The sequence below is a fragment of the Myxocyprinus asiaticus genome, chromosome 15 (assembly GCF_019703515.2).
Source record: "Myxocyprinus asiaticus isolate MX2 ecotype Aquarium Trade chromosome 15, UBuf_Myxa_2, whole genome shotgun sequence".
Taxonomy (NCBI): Eukaryota; Metazoa; Chordata; class Actinopteri; order Cypriniformes; family Catostomidae; genus Myxocyprinus; species Myxocyprinus asiaticus.
Genome location: NC_059358.1, coordinates 32,458,695 through 32,485,937, shown reverse-complemented (window position 1 = coordinate 32,485,937; position 27,243 = coordinate 32,458,695). Strand labels below are relative to the sequence as shown.

The 27,243-nt window shown below is 37.2% G+C and overlaps 1 protein-coding gene across 6 annotated transcripts in view; it reads right to left on the bottom strand.

Annotated features, from left to right (window-relative positions):
* Nucleotides 1-27,243, bottom strand: part of osbpl3b (oxysterol binding protein-like 3b) — a 121,201-nt gene that overhangs the window by 24,844 nt on the left and 69,114 nt on the right. For 4 of the 6 annotated variants that reach the window (XR_007899288.1, XM_051718165.1, XM_051718164.1 and 1 more), the window contains 6 exons: nucleotides 25,657-25,821; nucleotides 21,517-21,628; nucleotides 21,319-21,422; nucleotides 11,354-11,446; nucleotides 9,644-9,803; nucleotides 8,065-8,195 (listed from right to left, as the gene is read on the bottom strand). Coding sequence is in view for 5 of the 6 variants with exons in the window: in XM_051718165.1 (XP_051574125.1) it covers nucleotides 8,065-8,195; nucleotides 9,644-9,803; nucleotides 11,354-11,446; nucleotides 21,319-21,422; nucleotides 21,517-21,628; nucleotides 25,657-25,821 (765 nt within the window). In the remaining variant the exon portion in view is untranslated. Of the gene's footprint in view, nucleotides 1-2,412; nucleotides 2,433-5,414; nucleotides 5,527-8,064; nucleotides 8,196-9,643; nucleotides 9,804-11,353; nucleotides 11,447-21,318; nucleotides 21,423-21,516; nucleotides 21,629-25,656; nucleotides 25,822-27,243 lie in introns of all 6 variants that reach the window. The other 2 variants (XM_051718168.1, XM_051718167.1) reach the window with 2 other exon arrangements.

Here is a 27,243-nt window from a genome sequence, read left to right as displayed (position 1 = left end):
TAAAGAAAAGCCTATTTTGGACTGATGAGATATTTTTGCATTGTAAAATTATTTTCATGGCATTTAAGCACATTTCCCCTCTCATTCTCATTACTGTAATACAACTATTTTGTAAATTTAAATAATCATAAATTAAACTTAAAAACAACAAATACTACCATGATGCATACAAATTGTACTTTACAAATGTACCATAGATTTCAAATAATATAGCAGTTTTTTTAAAGGCTCTACCATTCTTTGTGTATCTGTAAATGTTTTTGGGTGACTGTAGATTTAAAAAAAAATAAAAATTAGCATACAAGTCATCAAATGCTGTTGACAACTTGCTGGATAATGTTGTGGTGTTTTTAGTAATTCATGCTGCAATTTCTGGATGTTTACGGAAATTAAATGCACCTGGCAACTTTAGTGACTGGAGAGTAAAACTCATTATTTCAATCTTTGCACTTATGGTTTCTTTTGGAAGTTATACAGTTGAAGTCAGAAGTTTACATGCACCTTAGCCAAATACATTTAAACTCAGTTTTTCACAATTCCTGACATTTAATCATAGAAAACATTTCCTGTCTTAGGTCAGTTAGGATCACTACTTTATTTTAAGATTGAGAAAGAATAATATTACAGAGAATTATTTATTTCAGCTTTTAGTTCTTTCATCACATTCCCAGTGGGTAAGAAGTTTACATACACTTTGTTAGTATTTGGTAGCATTGCCTTTAAATTGTTTAACTTGGGTCAAATGTTTTGGGTAGCCTTCAACAAGCTTCTCACAATAAGTTGCTGGAATTTTGGCCCATTCCTCCAGACAGAACTGGTGTAACTGAGTCAGCTTTGTAGGTCTCCTTGCTCGCACATGCTTTTTCAGTTCTGCCCACAAATTTTTTAGTGGACTGAGGTTAGGGCTTTGTGATGACCACTCCAATACCTTGACTTTGTTGTTCTTAAGCCATTCTGCCACAACGCTGGAGGTATGCTTGCGGTCATTGTCCATTTGGAAGACCCATTTGTGACTGAGCTTTAACTTCATGGCTGATGTCTTGAGATGTTGCTTCAATATATCCACGCAATTTTCCTTCCTCATGCCATCTATTTTGTGAAGTGCACCAGTCCCTCCTGCAGCAAAGCACCCCCACAACATGATACTGCCACCCCCATGTTTCACGGTTGGGATGGTGTTCTTCGGCTTGCAAGCCTCACCCTTTTTCCTCCAAGCATAACGATGGACATTATGGCCAAACAGTTCAATTTTAGTTTCATCAGACCAAAGGAAATTTCTACAAAAAGTAAGATCTTTTTCCCCATGTGCACTTGCAAACTGTAGTCTGGCTTTTTTATGGCCGTTTTGGAGCAGTGGCTTCTTCCTTGCTGAGCAGCCTTTCAGGGTATGTCGATACATGACTCGTTTTACTGTGGATATAGATACTTGTCTACCTGTTTCCTCCAGCATCTTCACAAGGTCCTTTGCTGTTGTTCTGGGATTGATTTGTACTTTTCACACCAAACTATGTTCATCTCTACGAGACAGAATGCGTCTCCTTCCTGAGCAGTATGATGGCTGTGTGGTCCCATGATGTTTATACTTGCGTACTATTGTTTGTACAGATGAACATGGTACCTTCAGGCATTTGAAAATTGCTCCCAAGGATGAACCAGACTTGTGGAGGTCCACAATTTTTTTTTTTCTGAGGACTTGGCTGATTTCGTTTGATTTTCCCATGATGTCAAGCAAAGAGGCACTGAGTTTGAAGGTAGGCCTTAAAATACATCCACAGGTACACCTCCAATTCAGTACACCTTCTATCAGAAGCTAAATGACTAACTGCCTTAAGGCTTGACATCATTTTCTGGAACTGCTTAAAGGCACAGTTAACTTAGTGTATGTAAACTTCTGACCCACTGGGATTGTGATTCAATTAAAAGTGAAACAATCTGTCTGTAAACAATTTTTGGAAATTGTCCTAAACGACTTGCCAAAACTATAGTTTGCTAATATTAAATCTGAGGAGTGGTTAAAAAATGAGATTTTTCCGATATAACACAGAAAAACACAACAGATATATATTGAATCAATATTTAACCCTCACTATTACCCCTCCCCCTCCCCAATCACCAACCCCACCCTGACCCCCAACGAACACCCCTGTGGTCACACATAAGAATATACACAAAAAATATATATATTAATCATACACATCCAAAACTATAAAAATGAGTTTAAATGACTTCAACCTAAGTGTATGTAAACTTCTGACTTCAACTGTATATAGAAATACTGCATGTGCACACTACTCACTAAAGTTGATTTATTAAAATCATCTTTAACCTCGTGCAACTTCGTGTCCACATGTGTGGACGTTGTACTTTGGCTTCGCTATACGCAACACATAATTTAAATTTATTTAAACTGACTGAATACTGTTCACAACACTCTACGCTGTCATTTAAGGGTTATACTTCTGGCGCACCACGTCACATGACACAACAGCATGCCGACAAATGTGCCTCTGGTAAGAAACCTCTTTACATTTTTTAATTGAAACCTGCTTGGTTGTAACGAGCAGCATCTCTAGTTTCGTTTGATATGCCGCTTTAAAAAATAAATTCACTTTTCGTGTGATAAACATGATGTCCACATATGTGGAAATTGGGACCTTATTCCCTCAAAAGTAAAAACAAAACAAAAACATGTTAGTTATTTTGAATAACTTTCAACATTAACTCATCTGTGGGTCATTTCACTTCATATTAATATAAATTTTGTTATATTTTATTTTATCACTGTACTATACAATTCTATTAATTAACATTAGTAAATGTATTCCTATATATATTTACTGTGCATTTTCATATGAGAATCAATCTATTCATCCAAATGCTGAAAAATGTTGCTTTCAGAGGCTTTATATGGAACTAGAATGAAAATAAGGTGCATTTCGAACTGTTCTGAGACCAGTGCAGACAGACAGCACACTGGAGGTTCACTAAATAGGGAGCAAGAGAGCAAGTGGACATTTCTATGCAGCTTTCTATGCAGCTAAGTGCATTCACTCCTAAAATCTGTCCAAAAGTTCAGTTTCAGGATGCAGACGATGTTTGGACCCCTCAACATGTTAGGCAGACATGGGGCAATGGTAATCAGTACTTAGATTCAGAATTTTATAATGCTACATTTTATTTTGACATGGTTGGCAATGATTGGATGATGCTGGTCATTACGTTTGATCAGAATTATTTATTCAGCTTTATAATAATCAGCTGTAATGTCTATAACGTCTCAAAAACATGAATTACCAACACTCCTGGAAACATAAGCAATTTGATTAAATTAAATTTCACAACTCAGTCCCGCTGTCAACATACTGTATGTGGACATATATTTTTAGGAAAAGTATTTGCTCTAGAATTTTGTTTGCTTGATTATTAGGTGCTACTAGGTACAAATCAAAAAGGGAAATGGATAATGCACATATCAGTCATGCTCGGGTCTCAGGAGGTTATGTGCGAATTAAACAGTTTTGCAAATAATTCTAATTACTGTAAGACATCTGTAGGAAAATTCTGGGCATTAGTGCAAGAGTTAATTGTCATAAAAAAAATATTTCACAATGCAAAATATCTCAATGGTCTTAAAAATAGGCTCAATTTGCTTTATTTGAAATATAACTTCTTGGTGTATTTATTATTATTATTATTATTTTTTTTTTTTCATTTTGATTTCGAGGTGAAATATGACCTGGACATTTCTTGACAGTTTTCGTTATATTTACCCCATTAGTTTAAATAATAAGGAAACAGAATAAAAGTTCTGAGCACAAGATCAAAGAAAACAATAATGCAGAATAAGGGAGACCATTTCCTATCAGCATAAGAGTCAGTTAGAAATGTGAATTAGCAAACAATTCCTTTAGAATCACGACTTGTTATGAAGCATTCAGACAAAAGAAATAAGTTGGCAGAGCTTGCCAAGCTAATTAGCGTAAAAGCATTGTGTTGACTAGAATGTCAATTAGGGAAGTGGGTTATTGACAGAGAGCATCACTGATAACATGTGAAGCGTGGGTGCGGTATGAAAGCTTGTTAGTGTGCGTGCAAGTGCATTTGGGCGTATACTACCAAGAGACATGATTAACTGTGAGTCTGACTCAGCCTCTCAGTAGAGTTTCTGTGGATTCAATTAGCATAAATCAACTTTATCCAGAGGTAACAAATTCAGCTGACAAATGTTATGATAAAGTTCTTCTACCATAACAAAATTTCTAATTATGAATAATCTGCAATGACTAATAAAAAATACAATGTGTGGTTGGTAGCAGCTGTAGAAGTGGTCTGATCTTGATAATGGTCACTGTTAGGACTACGGCCTGGCAACTTGGGCAATAATGATGATAATGAGCATGTACATGGACACCAATATGCTGATAACTACCAAAAATCTGCTTAATCAGGCAAATAGTGCTAACTTTTGTGAATAAGGAACAAAAAAAACAAACAAACAAAAAAACCCTCAGTTGCACAGAATCGAGGTGTTAAAGGAGGTGTTTGCACTAAAAAGAATAATAATGAATTAAAAGGATAGTTCACCCAAAAGTGAAATTCTCTCATCATTTACTCGCCCTCATGCCATCCCAGAAGTGTATGACATTCTTTCTTCTGCTGAACACAAATTAAGATTTTTAGAAAAATATTTCAGCTCTTTTGGTCCATACAATGCAAAAAAAAAAAAAAAAAAGCACATAAAACACAGCAGTAAAGTAATAAATACGACTCTAGTGTTTAAATATATACCTTCAGATGTGACATGAAAGCTGTGGGTGAGAAACAGATCAATATTTAAGTCACTTTTTTTTTCTATAAATTACCACCTTTGACCAGCCCCAGTACCAGTAGGTGGCTGAATGTGACAGTGAAAGTCACTTCTAAACCAGAATTTGGATGTGAAAATGAAAGTGTAAATTGATATTTAAAAGGACTTAAACATTGATCTGTTTCTCACCCACAACTATGATATTATTGCTTCAGAAGACATGGACTTAACCACTGGAGTCTTATGGATTACTTTTATGCTGCCTTTATCCACTTTTTGGAGCTTCAAAGTTCTGGCCACCACTCAATTCCAATGTATGGACATACAGAGCTGAAACAGTCTTTTAAAAATCATCAAAAATCAATCAATAAAGAATGTCATACACATCTGGAATGGGATAAGGGGAGTAAAAAATAAAACATTTGTGTGAACTTTCCCTTTATGTTAAATATATTTGGTGAGGTTGGACTGTGAGACGTAAGTTTTGTGCTGAATTCTCAAAACGTCAAAACGTAAAATGGCGCAGCTGTTTAATGAATTCGCACCAGAGTATCTGGAAGGGATGTGTGTGTGTGGGGGGGAGGGTTGGTTGGCAGATTTCCCTCACCCACCTGCAGGGGGCCAGGGCTAAGGTTTATATGGACGGAGGGCTCAGGAATTTGCGACTCAGCGTGAATCTTGCATAGACGCTCCCTCAGCTCAGCATTCTGCGCTATAGCCTGCAAATGAAATCAGCAAATACTCACATGGCTTTCACACAAAGCTCCAAACTATTAAACACAAAAGCAGAAAACTGAAACTTTATTATTTATTATTATTATTTTTTATAAAATGCGATCAGGGCATTTTCTAGGATCAGGATAAGTTTAGTTCTCCGATTCACTGAAAATCTTGCCTGCTGCTGTAGCTCTTTAATCTCAGTTACACATGCTCACATTTAGTTTAACATCGATGACAATAAACAGCATTGGTTCTTGCATATCTAATCATGACATGCCTAGTTTGGTATGTAGAAGCGCAAATTGTTTAAAATTGATCCTTTTGTGTTCCACAGAGAAAGAAAGTCTTAAGAGTCTGGAATAACATGAGGGAAAGTGAAGACATACTTTTCTTTTTTGGGTGAACTATTCCTTTAAAACTTCAGTCAAGTTGGCCATATAGATCTAGAGTTCTCAGTGAATGAAGTTACTTGAGAAAAGATGTGTCCAGCTTGGCTTGAGTTCTACAGTAAGTGGAGTTCTAACAGATAAATATTATCTTAGTGTTGATTCTAAGAAATGCTAGAATGGTTGTCTGCATCACAATAACATGACTCACTGAGAAAGATGACTCAGATCTAGATTTAGCACAGACTGTTTTATTATGTAAAAACCGTTCCTGGGAGGGTCAACTCTATTGGTCTAGAGATTAATTACAAGCTCACCATACTCATTATACTAAAATAGTACTTCCGCAGGTAATTATATACACTTTATAAACTTACGGTGCAAATAAATATGTTCTGACCATTTCTGAATTGATAAATACAGTGGGGCCTGGGACCACATTGAAAATACTGTAGGGGACTTTTTTCATTTAAATCTGACAAGTTTTAGGATTTTGAGCAGATGTTTAAACAAGTAAAGTCGTCACTATTTCCAGGTCACTTATCAAATGCAAGCCAATTTGTGACATTGACCATTTTAAAGGGATAGTTCATCCAAAAATGAAAATTCACTCATCATTTACTCGCCCTTTCATAATTTTACCCACATTTGTAGCTCCAAAAATCACATAAAGGAAATACAGAAGTAACCCTATTATATCGCTTCTGAAGATATGGATTTAAACACTGGAGTCATGTAGATTACTTTTATGTTTCCTTTATGTGATTTTTGGAGCTAAAAATTTCTGTCCACTATTCACTTGCATTGTATGGACCTACAGACCTGATATATTCTTCTAAAAATCTTCATTTGTGTTCTGCTGAAGAAAGAAAGTCATACACATCTGGGATGGCATCTCTCATTTGTGGGGGAACTATCCCTTTAATTCCTTTGTACAAAAGGTCAGACTTCCTTACTTTCATTTGAAGGAATAGTTCACCCAAAAATGAAAATTATCTCATCATTTACTCACCCTCATGCCATCTTAGATGTGTATGACTTCCTTTCTTCTGCTGGAAACAAACAAAGTTTTAGAAGAATATTTCAGCTCTGTAGGTCCATACAATGAAAGTCAACAGGGTCCAAAACTTTGAAACTCTTCATGGATATTGCACCTTTTGGGCTGTACAAATTATGCAAATAGGATTTATTTATTCTTTTCTTTTCCTTTATGCTTTTGGTGATTTGCATTCTTCCTGCAAATCATCACAAAAAACAAAAGAAGAACTCAGTCCTCTCATGAACGAACATAGGAGGGCTGGTCAAAAGTGGAGATTTATAGTGTAAAAGGACTTTAATATTTTTCTGTTTCTCACCAACACCAATGATATTTCTTCAGAAGACATGGATTAAACCACTGGAGTCATATGGATTACTTTTATGTGGCCTTTATGTGCTTTTTAAAGCTTCAAAGTTTTGATCATCATTCACTTGCATCGTATGGACCTACAGAGCTGAAATATTCTTCTAAAAACCTTTGTTTGTGTTCTGTAGAAGAAAGAAAGACATACACACCTGGGATGGCCTGAGAGTGAGTAAATGATGAAAGAATTTTCATTTTTGCATGAACTATTCCTGTAGGCACACAAGATGCTCTTTGGGACATCTCAAATCATGCCGGGATAATTGTGGAGTCAATGCCAGCTTGAGTACATGCTATCATTAAAGGAAAAGGGGGGCTTAACTACACCTAAGAAATTATGAAAATCACGTAAATTATTCTATTCGACTATTTACTCATATTTTTATGCTGGTAATATAATTTGTATTTAATAATTTGTATTTGATAATATAACTTTTTTGTGTTAAATTAAAAAAAGCAAAATAGAATCATTTTCACAAGTGGTCTCAGTCTTTTGGACAACAATGCCTGTTAATAGCTTGATGTCTGTTTAATTAAGTTTTAATATGAAGCAAGGGCACGAATCAGCATTACACCCACACAAAAGAAGACTTGCTTTGAGTAACATGCAATGCTTCAAGGAAATATTTAGGCAGGAAACAGAAATGTTGTTAGCAAACATATGGCGAGTTTGAGAGAATAGAGAGAGAAAGACCAAGGAAATTAGGAAATGTGTGTGTGTGTGTGTGCGTGTGCGCATGCATGCATACAGCCGCCAGGGCACTCTTCAATCCCAGGAGCTGGGCCGAGGGGGAAGGACAAGACTCAAGCTCCAGCATCTGTTTGAGTCTCTCTTTCTCTGTTGTCAGCATGCTCAGGGCTGACTTCATAGTTGCATGAACTGAAAACAAATAACAAAGAATTAAGAACCATTTCAGAAATATATGATAAATACAGGGAAATTATTTTAGGTTTTGGTGTAACCAGTTTTGATTCTCACATCTCCATGCATCATTTTATGAAACTGGATCTATTTGTACTTTGAGGAAGTGTTCATAAAAAACATATAAACTATTAACAACCCCTGAAGCATATGCCTGGCAGCAAAACTTGTATTTAAACTAGATTCTTTTCTCTTTTATCACAGCAGGACAGTAAGATAAGTACTCTACCTTGCTGGTGGAGTACAGGTGGCTAAAGACCTGAGATGTAATTTTGCACAGTGTTTCCTAACCTTTTATTCTTATGTATCCCCATAGTCCCATCATGACATTTGGTCATGAGATGCGATAAGAATGAGGTTTGATATTATTGAAGTATTACAGCAAGATCTTCCAAATCTGCAATGATTTTCGTCAGCATTGCCGACACTTCACACCGGATTTCTTTCAGTTCACCGTCCGAATTGAGTCCGGGGCTTTCGGTCTGTTGCTCCGTGGAATCAGCCCGAGCACATAAGTATCTTTTAATATCTCCAGAGCCCAAGGATTTTGAATTTTTTTGACATATTGTCTTCCTAGAACAGTTATGTATCAGGGTGTATCGAATCTCACTGGTTTATGTCACAAATAGTAATAAAATCAGCAATGTGCGCAGAGCTTGCCGTTCACACGTCTGCTCCTCGCATGGCGTCATGTGACACCAGAGGTTTGACATTATCAATGTACCTGCCATATGTGATTTACAGAGTTCACTAATGGTTTGATTTGAGAGTGAATAATGACTTTGTTCAGTTAATAACACAAAGTGAATGTAAGACTTGCAGTGTATTTCGAGTTGTATCGGTTGCTTTTTACTGTGGTTTCATCATGCTTTTTGCCTTTTTTCAAACTTGACAGACCAGAGTCACTATTCACTATTCACAGTCATTATATGGCAAATAAACCTTGTGAAGTCTTGAAAATTCATCTTTTATGTTCTACTTTAGAAAGAATGTCATAAAGGTTTGGACCGTCATTAGGGTGAGTAAATAATGAAAGAATAACATTTTTTGGGTGTACTATCCCTTTAATCCAAGGCAATTTATAGTCCACTTATTACAGGGTCAATCTTCCTGGAACAACAAGGGCAATAATGTCTTGGCAAATGCATGATGGTGAAAGCTTCAGGCTCACTCTTCAAGGGAATCAAACCAACAACCTCCTGATTACTCCAAAATGACAAAAAAGCACCAAAAAAGTATTATGAATATGATTCAATTAGACAGTATTTTTGTGTGACAGACCAAAATTTATACATGATATATTTTCATTTTAATGTGAACTATTCGTCAAAAGATGAACAATCCATCATTCCAGAGATAATAAACTAGAAATAGTTGAAAACACTAGTTTCTTTGGCAGAACTCACGGTTGTTTGCCCCACGGCAGAAGTCTTCCTGCAGTTTGGATACATCTATAGCTGAGTCTAGGGGCTCATGGTAACTCTTCTCATTGGTCAGCTCAACTGAAGAGAGGTTGGGATTGGATGCGTGGAGACGGACAGACCCTGCAGAGATACAGCTTGGAACCTACATAAGAGGGAGAAGTTACCAGACATAAGGTAAATGACATTGCTATTCATTTATGCATAGAGAACACTCAGAATTAAACTGCCTGAGGAAACCATAACAGAAAAATTTAAATTCTTTATGACAGTGGTCGGCAACCTTTTAGACTTGGAGTGCCATTCTTTATTTTCCTGGTCAATGGCTGTGCCAACGCACAACCCCCCCCCCCCCCCACTTGTGAAAATGTTTCTATTTAGCATTTTTCTAATTTAATCATTTATTTTTCATTTCAAATGAATATCAGCATAACATTTTAAGTGAATATTTGTGCAAAACCCAATGATTATGATATAATCATGATCCTGCATGTGAATTTTCACAAAGCATCTTTTGAAAGTTCTTTAATGAAATAAAACCTGTCCTTTTGTGCAAAATGAGTTAACAGTTAATGTCACAAAATTGTGTGGAATCTTAAATATTTCTTATATTATGTCATACTACTTTTTTCAAAATCACACAGAGGGGTAATTACTAGCACACAATCAACAGCGAGAGAGGAGCAGGCTATTTCACTTGTATGAAGTTTTTCACACTTGCATTCCAATCTACATCTTGATGTAATCCTTCCTCATGATCACGCAGCATGTATTCATCAGCTGAATGGGAGGCTAAACACTATTAAAGTGTGACGAGACCCACGCTATGTGTGCAAGACATTTACGCATCACAAGCCGATCAACTATTTAACCCTTTTCAGTGAATCGCACCTGAAAATCCTAAAACTTTATTTCCAGGTTTAATTTATAGTTTGAATAGACTCATGTTTTATGTTTTCTCTTTTAATCGTTTAATGTAAGTTTGAGTGTGACCATGGTTGAAGGAGGGTTGGAAATCCTTATTACATCACGTGTTGTTCTGAAAGCAAAAAGAATCAAATGAAACATGGAATGTAGGCTGTTATCTGCTCAGCCTGACCGAAGCACAGTGGGCGCATTTACTCGCACGGTTAACCGAAAGTTAAGCTCTGCCAGCTTGTGATGCGCGAATGGCTTGCACGCGCTGCATGAGTCTGTTGGGTATACTGTAGACTCGTTTTAACTTTTTGTTTAGCCTCCCATTCAGCTGATGAAAACATGCTGCGTGATCATGAGGACGGATTACATCAAGATGTAGATTGGAATGCAGGTGCGAATTTATATAAATGAAATAGTCAACTCCTCTCTCACTGTTGCTGGCGTGCCAGTGATTACCCCTCCACGTGCCAATGCTGGCATGCGTGCCATAGGTTGCTGACCCCTGCTTTATGATTTCTGGTGCATACAGCATTACTTCAGGCAATATTATAGCATGCAGAACGCTGCTGTAGGGAAGAGAGTGACTTTCACAGTCATCACATTTTTCATACATACAATATGTCAGCAAATCAGCTTTATTAACATTAACATTATAAATGCATGGCTATCTGGCAAACTGAAGTATTATATGGATTAATAATTGCTTTTTTACAGAACAAAGCTACAGAAAGACTTTGTGTCTGTTATTATCAGGTCGGACAGTAGAAAGAACACTACCTGCAGGGTTGTTTTGTTGTCTTTGCCATAATTTTTTTGCCGCCACTTTCTTGGATGTCTTTTCTCTTTTTTTGGGCTATCGTACGTTGAAGCCTAAACAGATAGAAAGAAATTGAAACAATGTTTATGTATTTTAAGCAATCTCTTATGCTTCTTTAAAGTTTATTTTAAACCCTTATCTAGAAAGTTTTTCCTCTTTTGTTTTTCTGAAAATCATAACAAAAAAGGAGGAATTCTAGGACAAAATATTATCGGTGCAACGGAGACAAAATTGAAATTCAGAGCAGCTACAGTCATATGAAAGGACAGCTTACTCAATAATGTCTCATCTGTTACAGTGGTTATGTGGAAAAATTTTAAACGACAAAACTCATCATGGCTAACTGTCCGAGTTATCATCATTATCCACAGGCACAGCAGGACTAAGATTTTTGGACCTTTTCAAACTTTTTGATTACACATTTGGCAACTTAGTCCAAATAAAACGTATACAAATAAAACATGCCTTTGGTTGGAGATGCTGAACATTTTAGCATTTAAGAACTCATTCTGATTTGCAGTGTTGAAAAGTAACTAACTAAATGGGGAATTCACTATGAATTGCACCTTGTAAAAGCAGCGGTTAGTTGCACGCGCTGTCTGCGCTGGTACAGCGCCCAATTCACTTAAAGGGGTCATGACATGAGGAATTTAATGTAAGTTTCAGAACTCAAAACTTCCTCCTCACTGCAAAAAACAAAAACAAAAAAAGCATTTGTTGAAACCAAGTTGCCAAAACGACTCGTTCACTACTTCCTCCACATTGTGATGTCACAATCTGGTAGACATTTGCATCTGACTGCCTCCACAACAACACATCAACCCCTATTTACATTATAACTTAGCCCCTCCAGTAGTGGTGAGCATTGAGAAGGCAATGAGAGAGCAGGTCAGTCAAGAGCAGAGAGTCAATCAGAACAGTGGGCGTTTACTGACAAGTCTTAAAGGAGAAGCAGTACCAAAACAGAGCGTTTCTTACAGAGGGTAAGAAAGAGGGTGGAAAATGATCATGTTTTACAAATGTATGACTATTTTTTGTACAAAAAACTTTACTAATATTATAAGTGAACCTCAAGGAAAATACTAAAATATAAAAAAATATATATATATATGTCATGTCATGAACCCTTTAAGGAATTATGCAAATCAGGCTGATTCTGAGCGCTATTTAGCGGAGGATGCAGCAGACCACCATGACCTGCACATCCTGCTGGGACTGAACAGCATCACTGTGATCCAGACACCTAATTCATCTCTTAAACATGTCGAAAATGCGCTTGACTACACCACGCCAAGGGATAATGCTTTTCTCCATCGCTTGATCATTATTTGATGACTGACTGCTGGTATGATCAATATAAAATGTACACAACTCTTTTAAATAAAATAGATTTTACTGCCTACTTTCATCTGGTGGTAATAGCGCAATGTAAATTGTGTGGATTCTGCAGAGCATTTTTTTTAATGAAGCACAATCTATAATGAGCCTAATTTACATAGAAAGGAGGCGTGTTTGCACAGAAAGGAAGAATGACAATTACTTCATTTAAATACTCAATTGGCAGCACAATTTCAATGCTGATTGTATCTGCTTAAACTAGACTGAGGGTGGTTGGTGAATAAGATGAAGGTTTTTGCGTTGAAATACTATGTGCAAAAGTGGTGCAATGTTTATTGAATTCGCCCCTCAGAGTAACAACGCTACTGATTTAACTATATTTTTTTCAGTGGTGTAAAATTAGTTCTGCTGTTATCCTAACATTGCAGCTTTTCCTGTAATAAGCCACTTTTCCAACTAGTAGCTGTGTAGCGTGACAAATGCCCAATTCCCAGTGCGCTTTTAAGTCCTTGTGGTGGCGTAGTGATACACCTCAATCCGGGTGGCAGAGGATGAATCCCAGTTGCTTCCGCGTCTGAGACCATCAACCCGCGCGTCTTATGATGTGGCTTGTTGAGCGCATTGCCACGGAGACATAGTGCATGTGGAGGCTTCACACCGTCCACCGCGGCATCTGCGCTCAACTCACCACGCGCCCCACCGAGAATGGACCACATTATTGTGACCACGAGGAGATTACCCCATGTGACTCTACCCACCCTAGCAAATGGGCCAACTTGGTTGCTTAGGAGACCTGGCTAGAGTCACTCAGCACACCCTAGGATTTGAACTAGTGAACTAGCGAACTCCAGAGGTGGTAGCCAGCATCTTTTACCACTGAGCTACCCAGGCCTGACAAAGCACTATTTTAAATGTTGAGCAGAGCAAACTGAGGTGATAATCAAACATAGCCTCTGTCTCATATGTAACATTTAATAGTCTGATTTATTCTAATGAATTTAACTGCCTCATATTACAAGTAGCTTGTGGTTTGGCAAGCTTCAGTCTCAAAATATCAGCGTAAATAAAAAATATATATTGTTTTTTATTTCTCATATATATATATTAAATTTTTGTCTTTTGAATAAAATGTGCTTATTCGATATTTCATCATGTCAAATTTATTGATTTGAGTCCATTTATTAATTTAAACGCTTGTCAAATATATTAATGATGTACCAAGATAAACATGTAAAACTGTCCTAAATTAATAACATAATACATTTACTGAAGTATTATTTACTTTTTAGAAGTTACTGTGCTGTGAATTATTCACACTCCAGAGACTATTTTGTGTTTTATATAGACTAGTTAACAGGGTTTGAAATTAACTTTTTGGCTCACCGGCCACTGTGGCTAATAGTTTTCCAAGGTCACTAACCACTCCATTTTCACAAGCCAAAATGCCACACCTCGCAAAAAGTGATAACATGAACTGGAGACTGTAACTGCATGCATTTGTTTGGACATTTTATTTAAACAAGAATGACATGAGTTCAGCAGGACACAGGCCTAATGTTTTAAGTAACCTATAAAATATTCAAAGGCAGACGCCAGTTAGAACAAGAGTAGGATACAACAGGAGGAAAATTTGTCAGTATTTTGTCCATAGTTCATGGAAGTTTTAACCCTTCAAATTGTACTAGCCTTTGAAAGTTTACCACTGTTTAACAGTGTCATTTGTAATGACAAGGCCATTAGGTAAGACCATGGGTGGCTTCACATTACTGTGGTTAGGTAATGTTGATTGACTTTTCTAAAAAATAAACTGTAGCGTTTATTACGAAAAGGTAATAGCCTAAACACATTAAGAAACCTTTAACTACAACTTTCAAAGCTGAAGACTAATAAAGTCTAATAGATTTGCCCTAATAGATTTAATATTAATCATTCAAGTTACCAGTTAGTGTTACTGCATTAAAACATATATATATTCAAGTAAGGATGATTATGTGTATTTTAAAAACTGATGATGTAAATTATTTGTCTCCTCTTAACCTCCTCAGTTCTGTTTATAATGTATGTGCTGTCTAGTAGTTTGAGAGGTTTGACTTCCACCATATATCGCTTTATAGTCTACTAGAATGTTCTCTGCAGAATTCAAATGGGTAACATAAGTTTTGTGTTTTCCATTGGCCGCTGCAATATTGAGTGAAGCGTGACTGAATCACACAAATTTCGCTGTGAACTGTCACAAAGCTCTGGTGATTTTATCTCTGGAGCGTGCTGGTGTGCGCTGCGGCGGTTCATGCGAAAGCACGCTTCATCCGCCCCGCATAGATGCGTAAGTTATGCGAGGCATAAATACAATTAGATTTCCTTCGGCTGCTCCAAGTAGCCTGACATTCACAGAATTTTCAATGCAGGAAAACCCTGAAAAAACATCATCCGGCAATGTGGCTAGTAAGAGTGACAGAGTTACCCACCATGGCCGTTTTTTACTCACATTTGGCGGGTTGACGGGTGTTAATTTCAAACCCTGTTAGTTTATGATTTTGTACTACATGTAGTGCCGTTTTAGGAAAACTAAACTATTCACAATGCAAGTTTCATACTCTGACTAACACCTAACTTAGTTTCACCTGTTCAATTGCTTCAATGTATGTTTAGATTCAAGTCTGAACTAAAACTGTCATGATGCCTCTTTGTTGTTGATTTTGTTCATTATTGTTGATGAAATCAGAAAAACCCTTCATCACAGAACATTTTTACCAGTAATTTTGTTGATGAGATTAACACTGAAGCTTATATACTGTGAATGGATGGATTGATTTATACCAGGGGTCTGTTGAATGCTTGATTCTGATTGGTTGACGGACGTTCTAAGGTATGCAATAGACCTTTTTCACAGAATGTGATGACGCGTTTACACCTTATTTAGCAGTGTAAAACAAGCTAACTTTTTTATATGATCATTTTTTTAAATACTGAGTGTAAGTTTATAGTATTATGCTTTGTGTTATATTACCCTGGAATTTGTTTTAAAAAAGGAATTACCACAGCTGCGAGGGGGTTTCTATTGCAGCTGCTAAGAGAGTGACAGTAAATTTGGCATCTTCTCCCATTTCACTGTCTTAATCCACTGCTCTCTATTTTTTCCTCTTCTGGAAAGTCATTCAAATGTAATAGTGGATTTTTTCTTTTGGTATTGGAGCAAATGGGTAAGTGAAAATAATATTTGCTGTGACCTCCTCGTGGTCACTATAATGTGGTTTGTTCTCGGTGGGGCGCATGGTGAATTGAGCGTGGTTGCCGCGGTGGATGGCGTGAAGCCTCCACACACGCTATGTCTCCGTGGCAACGCGCTCAACAAGCCACGTGATAAGATGCGCGGGTTGACTGTCTCAGACGCGGAGGCAACTGGGATTCGTCCTCCGCCACCCGGACTGAGGCGAATCACTATGCGACCACGAGGACTTAGAGCGCATTGGGAATTGGGCATTACAAATTGGGAGAAAAAGGGGAAAAATCCCCCCCCCCAAAAAAAAAATTACAACAGTTTTTATTATCTTAAATAACTTTTAATATGTGAAACTTTTTATCTTTCAATGTATTTCGCCCTTATCAGCCTCACATAGCTATAGTGGAAAGCACCATCGGCTACCCCTCTCTTTCGCTCTCTCACAATCTCTCTCTGGAGCAAAGTCAGCGCACCCCCACGACTCACTGGGATTCTAAACAGCAGTTTAGCAACAGAAAAGCTGTAAAAGAATGGTGACACCATTGGCAGTTTGAAGCATTGTTCCTGATGAGAGCCACTTTAAACACAGGTAACATGCAATCTCTCTATCAGTTTTTTTTCTTTTTCTCACTCACACACACAAACACACACTCACTCACACACACACGCACACACTACCTTGTTACTCCAATGCCGAAAAGCAGCGCATCCTCCGTTGCTAGTTCTAAAGTGATGTTTTTGAACTAGCAACGAAGGCTTGAACTGTATCAAAGCTAGATACACTTGATCAATATAACAGTTTCTATAGGATCTGAAATATCTGTGGGAAACACCCTCACACCCCCTTCCCCTCTCACACTCCCACACGTGGACACACATACATTATATGCATTACGCACACACTTACTTGCAAGCGAAAAACAGAGCCGTCATGTCACACCTGCATCTCAGTGGAGCTGAAAACTGTTGTTAAGGTTTACATCGGAAAACCTATATACAAAAATGGCGACACTCGCTGCTGAGAAGTGCTTAAACTTACATCTTGGTGATTTTGAAGTGATGTTACTTCTGACGAGAGCTGCAACAAAAAAGGTAATCCCAGAAGCGATCTCTCAGTTTCTGAGTTTCTCTCTTTCGATCCCTCAAATCCAAACTCACACACACACACACACACACACACACACACACACACACACAATAACTTGTTACTCCAGTAAGTGCTCCAGGAAAGCAGCACAAGCCTCGCTATCCTCCGTTGCTAGTTCTAAAGTGATGTTTTCGAACTAGCAACGAAGGCTCGAACTGTATTAAAGCAAGATGCTTAATCCTTGGAGAAAGAAAGTAGTTCCTCTCATAAGAGCATTTAAGGGACGAAGACCAGAAAATGTCTTGAGATAAAACCCCGAACGATGTCTTAAGATGTGGTAACCGTGGTATAAGCAGAATAATTGACTGGCCTGTTGAATTATTGAAAAATAATGCACACCTGAATGCCACCTCGGGTGTGCATTATATATGTATATGCTGTGCAAAAGTCTTAGGCACATATGATGTTTCACAAAAGCATTTGTCTTAAGATGGTTATGTATATCTTCAGCTTTAGTGTGTCAATAGGAAATATAAATGTTAGACTCCCAAACATTAATTTTGCAAATAGAAAAGATTAGAATAGAAGAACAGGGAGCCCTGCAACAGATGTCATGGCCCCCACAAAACCCCCCCACTGAACACTGTTTCAGTCTGGGATTACATAAAAAGACAGAAGCAATTGAGACTAAATAAAATAGAATAACTGTGGCGCATTCTCAAAGAAGCTTGGAACATCCTTTCTGCCAATAACCAAGAAAAACTGTGTACAGGTGTACCTAGGAGAATTGGTGCTGTTTTAAAGGCAAAGGTGGTCACACCTAATATTGATTTAGCTTTTTTGCAGTATATATATAGCTTGATAGAGAGAGAGAGAGAGAGAGAGAGAGAGAGAGAGAGAGAGAGAGAGAGAGATTAATACTGATGCTTGTATGCTATATATATATATATATATATATATATATATATATATATATATATATATATATATATATATATATATATATACACACAGTTGAAGTCAGAAGTTTACATACACTTAGGTTGAAGTCATTAAAACTAATTTTTAACCACTCCACAGGTTTCATATTACCAAACTATAGTTTTGGCAAGTCATTTACGACATCTACTTTATGCATGGCACAAATAAGTTTTCCAACAATTTTTTACAGACAGATTGTTTCACTTTTGATTGACTATATCACAATTCCAGTGGGTCAGAAGTTTACAGTACATGCACTTAGTTAACTGTGCCTTTAAGCACCTTGGAAAATTCCAAAAAATTATGTCAAGCCTTTAGACAATTAGCCAATTAACTTCTGATAGGTTAATTGGCTAATTGGAGTCATTTGGAGGTGTACCTGTGGATGTATTTTAAGGCCTACCTTCAAACTCAGTGCGTCTTTGCTTGAAATGATGGGAAAATCAAAAGAAATTAGCCTCAGAAAAAAATATTGGACCTCCATAAGTCTGGTTCATCCTTGGGAGCAATTTCCAAACGCCTGAAGGTACCATGTTCATCTGTACAAACAACAGTACACAAGTATATACACCATGGGAACACGCAGCCATCATGCCGCTGAGGAAGGAGACGCATTCCATCTCCTAGAGATGAACATAGTTTGGTGCTAAAAGTGCAAATCAATCCCAGAACAACAGCAAAGAACCTTGAGAAGATGCTGGAGGAAACAGGTAGACAAGTATCTATATCCACAGTAAAACAAGTCCTATATCAACATAACCTGAAAGGATGCTCAGTATGGCAGAAGCCACTGCTCCAAAACCGCCATAAAAAAGCCAGACTACAGTTTGCAAGTGCACATGGGGAAAAGGATCTTACTTTTTGGAGAAATGTCCTCTGGTCTGATGAAACAAAAATTTAACTGTTTGACAATAATGACCATCATTATGTTTGGTGGAAAAATGGTGAGGCTTGCAAGCCGAAGAACACCATCCCAACCGTGAAGCATGAGGGTGGCAGCATCATGTTGTGGGGGTGCTTTGCTGCAGGAGGGACTGGTGCACTTCACAAAATAGATGGCATCATGAGGAAGGAAATTTATGTGGATATATTGAAGCAACATCTCATGACATCAAAGCTGTGTCACAAATGGGTCTTCCAAATGGACAATGACCCCAAGCGTACCTCCAAAGTTGTGGCAAAATGGCTTAAGAACAACAAAGTCAAGGTATTGGAGTAGCCATCACAAAGCCCTGACCTCAATCCGATACAAAATTTGTGGGCAGAACTGAAAAAGCATGTGCGAGCAAGGAGGCCTACAAACCTGACTCAGTTACACCAGTTCTGTCTGGAGGAATGGACCAAAGGTCCAGCAACTTATTGTGAGAAGCTTGTGGAAGGCTAACCAAAAGTTTGACCCAAGTTAAACAATTATAAGGCAATCTACCCAATACCAAATTAGTGTATGTAAACTTCTGACCCACTGGGAAAGCTGAAATAAATAATTCTCTCTACTAATATTCTGACATTTCACATTCTTAAAATAGTGATCCTAACTGACTTAAGACAGGGAATGTTTTCTAAGATTAAATATCAGGAATTGTGAAAAACTGAGTTCAAATGTATTTGGCTAAGGTGTATGTAAACTTCTGACTTCAACTGTGTGTATATATATATATATATAGTGGCATGCAAAAGTTTGGGCACCCCTGGTCAAAATTTCTGTTGCTGTGAATAGTTAAGTGAATAGAAGATGAACTGATCTCCAAAAGGCATACATTTAAAGATGAAACATTCTTTTAAACATTTTAAGCAAGATTAGTGTATTATTTTTATTTTGTACAATTTTAGAGTGAAAAAAGGGAAAGGAGCACCATGCAAAAGTTTGGGCACCCCAAGAGATTTGAGCTCTCAGATAACTTTTACCAAGGTCTCAGACCTTAATTAGCTTGTTAGGGCTATGGCTTGTTCACAGTCATCATTTGGAAAGGCCAGGTGATGCAAATTCCAAAGCTTTATACATACTCTGACTCCTCAAATCTTGTCCCAACAATCAGCATTCATGGGCTCCTCTAAGCAGCTGCCTAGCACTCTGAAAATTACAATAATTGATGCCCACAAAGCAGGAGAAGGCTATAAGAAGATAGCAAAGCATTTTCAAGTAGCCGTTTCCTCAGTTCATAATGTAATTAAGAAATGGTAGTTAACAGGAACGGTGGAGTTCAAGTTGAGGTCTGGAAGACCAAGAAAACTTTCAGAGAGAACTCCTTGTAGGATTGCTAGAAAGGCAAATCAAAACCCCTGTTTGACTGCAAAAGACCTTAAGGATGATTTAGCAGACTCTGGAGTAGTGGTGCACTGTTGTACTGTGCAGCGACACCTGCACAAATATGACCTTCATGAGAAGAAAACCTTTCCTGCATCCTCACCACAAATGTCAGCGTCAGAAGTTTGCAAATGAACATCTCAACAAGCCTGATGCATTTTGGAAACAAGTCCTGTGGACTGATGAAGTTAAAATATAACTTTTTGGCCGCAATGAGCAAAGGTATGTTTGGAGAAAAAAGGGTGCAGAATTTCATGAAAAGAACACCTCTCCATCTGTTAAGCACAGGGGTGGATCAATAATGCTTTGGGCTTGTGTTGATGCCAGTGGCACAGGGGAACATTTCACTGGTAGAGAAAAGAATGGATTAAATTAAATACCAGCAAATTCTGGAAGCAAACATCACACCATCTGTAAAAAAGCTGAAGATGAAAAGAGGATTGCTTCTACAACAGGATAATGATCCTAAACACACCTCAAAATCCACAATGGACGACCTCAAGAGGCACAAGCTGAAGGTTTTGACATGGCCCTCACAGTCCCCCAACCTAAACATCATCGAAAGTCTGTGGATAGACCTCAAAAGAGCAGTGCATGCAAGACAGCCCAAGAATCTCACAGAACTGGAAGCCTTTTGCAAGGAAGAATGGGCGAAAATCCCCCAAACAAAAACTGAAAGACACTTAGCTGGCTACATAAAGCTTTTACAAGCTGTGATACTTGCCAAGGGGTGTTAAAAAGTACTGACCATGCAGCGTGCCCAAACTTTCGCTTCGGGCCCTTTTCCTTTTTTGTTATTTTGTAACAAAACTGTAAAAGATGAATATAGAAAAGTAAATTGCTTAAAATATTAAAGAAATGTGTCATCTTTAACTTTAAGCCTTTTGGAAATCAGGCCATCTTTTGCTCGCTTAGCTATTCACAGCAACAGAAATTTTGATCAGGGGTGCCCAAACATTTGCATGCCACTGTATATTATTGAGTGACAACTAACCTGCAGAGCATTGATGGCTGGAGCAGAATAGGTGCGGTGCAACACCTCCATACTTCTTAACAAGTGATTCAGTTCCAGCATCTGTGCCTCACACACTGAAAGCTCTGAAAGAGAGAGAGAGAGAAATACCAGTGTTCTGTGAAATCTGCAGACACAGCATCTTCAGTGTGAGATGAATAAATAAGAGCGTTTGTGTACCTTTGGTGCACCAGTCCATGTCATCAGAAGACTGGAGCCATGCGGTCACCTTGGCCTGACTGGTAAAAGATACAGGCGAGTGGAAAGAGGACTGCTTTGCGAGAGAGGCACGCTAAACAGACAAAGAAAAGTCAGGAGATTAAACGATAGGGAGAGGAAAGAGAGACAGTAAAGAAAGAAAAATATAGGTGAGAGAGCACCAGAGTGAGAGAGTGCAAAAGACAGCTCGATACGTAAATATAACCCCAGCTCAGTTAAACAATACAATTTTAAAGTTAGAAGGTCATAGTGACTAAGACATATATTGTATTTCCTAGTCACTATGACAGTCACTAGTCACTACTGTACTGTATGTCATAGTCATCTCTGAAATACTTGATCGTGATTGGTTAATCTGGGCATTTTGCTGCCAAAGATTTTTGTACTATGACCACTAAACTGACTGTATACTTCACTGCTGTCCAAGACAGGGCTCAAGTTGAGGGGGTATGCGAGGGGATGCCATCACCCTTGTTGCAAGTAATACCAAAAAGCATCCCCTTTGTAAAACCACCATCCCCCCATACCATCCCCTTTAGATCAAGTGTGTCATGTATTACTTAGAACTAATCATGCAAGTAAAATATTTAATATTTAATTTTAATACGTTTGATAAATAACAGTCTTTAAATAAGGGTGATTAGCCAGTCAGAATTAGATTTCGACATGTGTGAGTTTGCCAGATTTCTATAGGTGAAATCCCCCAACATTTGTACAGTTTGGATATATGCTGCCAGGGTGACGCTTTAGTCCCGCAATCTGGCAACCTTGAGCACGCGAGCTCCCTCTCCACTGCGAAAAAAGACGCCAGTTTTCTGAAAACATTGGCAGGTATGTCGAAGTTTGCGATGGGTTGACTTGTCCTTCCTAGTGTTCACATGAAACTTACACCACAAATTTTCAAATGTTTCACGCACTTTCAAACATGGTCAAATAGTAGTTTGGAGTAGAAAAAATGCGTGTCTGAAGTGGGCGAGCGATCTAGAAAAAAACCTTTTTCATGATCATAACGTGGATACTTTTTACAAAATTAATCATAAAATACAATTACAGAGGGTAACAGGTGCATATTATGGCCATGTGTCCAAAGGGTCAATGAAGCGAAGCTCAATTTTGTCCTGATCTATTAAATTAAAAATACATTAAAAATGCAATTCACACAAACGATTTAATTGAATACACCTCTTCTATGATGAACATTTTTCAATTGCTGAGTTTAAAGTCATATTGATATTTTTTTTCTGGGGCTTAAAGTAATAAATGTGATGTGGTGTCCAGTGACAGTAAAAAAAGTCAAAGTCTCATTAAAATCTGAAATTCCTGAAAAAAGAAATGTTGGCATGACTAATGCAGAATAATATTTTATTGTTATTTCTTAAAAAAATAAACAGTGACACAATTGTTTTAAAATATGATTAATATTTGAAAACGCTTTTTGTCCACCAAATCAAAATCTTTGGGTGTAACCAACATATAGGTAGCATATTTTGTTATTTATGTTGACCATAAAAACTACAAAACACAGTAAAATAGTGTTTTGTCAGTATTTAGTTTGCTGAGATAAACATCAATCTGAATGACTCAGAAAGCTTGCACTTGCGCTGCTGAATCATTTGGCGCACGCTCTCAGTTGTCACAAGCTCATGGAATATTTTATAACACAGAAAATAAAGATAACGCTGGTTGCAGTGGATCTACAATCAATCATTGGAAACCAAACCTGCAAATATATCCTATCATTTGCCAGTAATGAAGAAAGTCTTTAAGTTCAATATGTGTGCACCTTGTGAATGACTTCTGCAGGTAAAGAAATTTTCTAACTAAAAGAGTATCAAAACACTTATTAGCCTAGAAGAAAACACTTAAAATAGTACCATGACATTACCATGTTTTTTGAACATGTACCATTACTTGGGAGCACCATGTTAATACAATGGTATATGAATGTGGTAATATAGCGAAGTACCATGGTATTTTTTAATTACCTTGAAGCATCATGTAAATACAATAGTCTATGAATATGGTAATCATATATCAAATTACCATGGTAGTAACATGTATTCTCTGAAGTACTTTGAAGCACCATGCAACTACAGAATGGTGCATAAATACAGTTGAAGTCAGAAGTTTACATACACTTAGGTTGAAGTCATTAAAACAAATTTTTTAACCACTCCACAGATTTCATATTAGCAAACTATAGTTTTGGCAAGTCGTTTAGGACATCTACCTTGTGCATGACATGAGTAATTTTACCAACAATTGTTTACGTTCCACGTTCATCTTTACAAACAATAGTAAGCATGTATAAACACCATGGGACCACGCAGCCATCATACCGCTCAGGTAGGAGACCATTCTGTCTCCTAAGATGAACGTAGTTTGGTGCGAAAAGTGAAAATCAATCCCAGAACAACAGCAAAGGACCTTTTGAAGATGCAGGAGGATACAGGTTCACAAGTATCTCTATCCACAGTAAAACGAGTCCTATATCAACATAACCTGAAAGGCTGCTCAGCAACGAAGAGGCCACTGCTCCAAAACCACCATAAAAATGCCAGACTACAGTTTGCAAGTGCACATGGGGACAAAGATCTTGCTTTTTGGAGAAATGTCCTCTGGTCTAATGAAACAAAAATTTTAACAACAAAGCTGACTCAGTTACACCAGTTCTGTCTGGAGGAATGGGCCAAATTCCAGCAACTTATTGTGAGAAGCTTGTGGAAGGCTACCCAAACATTTGACCCAAGTTAAACAATTTAAAGGCAATGCTACCAAATACTAACAAAGTGTATGTAAACTTCTGACCCACTGGGAATGTGATGAAAGAAATAAAAGCAGAAATAAATCATTCTCTCTACTATTATTCTGACATTTCACATTCTTAAAATAAAGTAGTGATCTTAACTGACAGGGAACGTATTCTACGATTAAATGTCAGGAATTGTGAAAAACTGAGTTTAAATGTATTTGGCTATGGTGTATGTAAACTTCTGACTTCAACTGTAGTTGTATATCAAAGTACCAAGATATTACAATCTGATACCATCAGAAATCACATTGTTATTGCCCAAATGTGCTCTCTCTCTCTCTCTCTCTCTCTCTCTCTCTCTCTCTCTCTCACACACACACACACACACACACACAAGGAATTTGGCCTCTTTTCAAAAGCTTCCAGTACATACAGAAATACAACAGTTAAACACAGAATTACAGGATATGATGAATAGTATACTGTATGTACACAGAGTTTTTATACAGAAATGTGCAAATGAAATGACATTTAAATGGGTATGGGTTTGTAGATGTAATAGTATAAATATACAAATAAAATGTAAAAATAGTGATGTTTCATATTGAACACATGGGTTTGTATAGGTAACATGTCTAAATATGAATTTACGTGCACATATGTTTTTTTTTTTTTATGTGCACATATGTATTGCACCATTTGTATACTGTATTGCACTAAACTGCAATATACTGTACCATGGCTTTGATCAACGTCATGTGAATACGTCTTTTAGGTGCTTTGTCTCTGACAGTATTCTCAGTGCATCTGCAGTTAAAAAAAAAAATGAAGTAGCATAAATGTAGCAAACTACTTCTGGCATGAAGCTTGTAGTGTAACTTGCTACTTCTGAAGTGTAGCATTTAGCTTAGCTTAACTAATTTTGCTGTTGAGTAGTTGGTAGCTTAGCTTGCTAAATTTTTTGAGTAGCTTACCCAACACTGAAAAATATACAATGCAACAAAATGAACAGAACGCAGTTGTCTTGAGACATGCTTTTAAAAGTTTAAGTTAATTTTAACTTGAAACGTCATCTAAAAAATGCAGCACTCCTGTGGGAGACACTGGAAGAAACAGACACTGTGCAACGGTCAAAGACTTCTATAGCACATGTTCTACAAAGAAAAAAAATGTTTGGTGTGAAAAGCCCCATAGAGATTACATTGAAAAAATGTAGAATATTACTAAATTGATTCGTAGTGATTAGGTTATATGTTGCTAGTTTGTTAACATCCTCTTAGTTTGTTTAGTAAACTACTTGCACTTGCCCTGTGGTTTTTAACAACCCTCTGGAAGCCCCATGCCGTTACCTTTCTCATAGACTGACTGTCAGGTATGGTGGCGGAAAAGGTGAGGGGGTAATGAGGGTGGAAGAGCATTTTCTCGTGAGGGAACATGGCAATCTCATTCTGCCTGTAAAGTCTGTGGTGACGTAGCTTAGAGACCCACTCATCAAAAAGCTCCTGGGACTTGATCTGCAAGCACAAGGAGACAGCAGTTAAAGATGGCTCAGGATGAAGGAAACCTCCACAAACAGGCTTCAGAGACTGTTTGTCTTGATGTGTTGCTGCTGCTTTTTAAAATGGCCCGATGAAGGCTGACTAGCTCATGACTTTGTATTTGAGGGACCTGCTTCTAAACTCAACTTGGAGAAATCAAATGGAGGTAAACTAAAGATATCTGTCATTTAAATGGTAAGAGGATCCACAGCTTCAGAGTAGAATTTTGTAGCCAATCTCTCGGTTGAGGTTTCTAAACATTTCTGATATTAATCTTCATCTGTTTCAGGAGCTTTGAACATATTGTAAGAACTGTATCAGCATAGCTAATATTCAGCGAATAACAGCACTACATCAAAACCTTTCCCCATAAAGCCACAAAGCTCCATTAAAATCATCATAAGCTCACAATAAAGCACTGTAAAACATTTAGAATGAATTTAAATTATATTCCTGACTACTAGTTGCATGCATATATTATATGTATCATTTAGTTTTGACTATTTATTGCTTTAATTTGCTGGTGTCACTGTAAGTTACTTGTTAAGTAAATGTTCAGAGTTTACTTTTTATCTAACTTTATGTTTGTTGGATGTCATTATTGTTGAATTTTGTTGAGATCTATGCATGCCTGGATGACAACTCAAACAAAAAGTAAAAGATAATGAGATAACATCCACTTAGCATGCCACAATAGAGCGCAACAGTCTAGTTCCGAAAACAAAAATCCCATTCATTTTCTGCATAGGTGAACTGATTTTTAACACTTGTATACACCAGTGAAAAACATTTTGAGTAAAAATTGTATTTTAATTTATTATTTTAGGAATTGTGTTTAATAGTGAAATTCCTGGTAAATATCTACAGTACCCATGATCCACCAATTAGAAAATTGTGGCAAACAAACCATGCCAAAAAATAAACATCTCTCCACAATCCCAAATTACTAATGTATTTGTCTTTATCTGAATATTTTGCTTTTTTTATTTTTAAATATGTTGATTAGACACTTATAATCAACAACTTTAAATCAATAGTTTTACATTTTTCCATAGTTACTTATTCGATTACATCCTTCACAATGACTGATGATTTTGTAGTTCATGCCCTTATGAAAGACATTAACGTCTTGAACCTTTGTTTTTTTTTTTTTTTACGATTTTCAAATAATTTTTTGCTTCAAACCAAAGTTTATAATGTTGTGTAAAATTTACATATAACTCTTTAATGAAAGATTTTATAAAATCCCAATGGAAAAAATTAATGGGAATAATTCTTCTGGAACCAATATGGCTGAAAAATGGACGGTCACTGTTGCACTCCATAGTGTCACAAGCATCCCACTCCGCCTAATTGCCTGGTGACAGCAAATCTATTGTACCATCATGATGCAACACG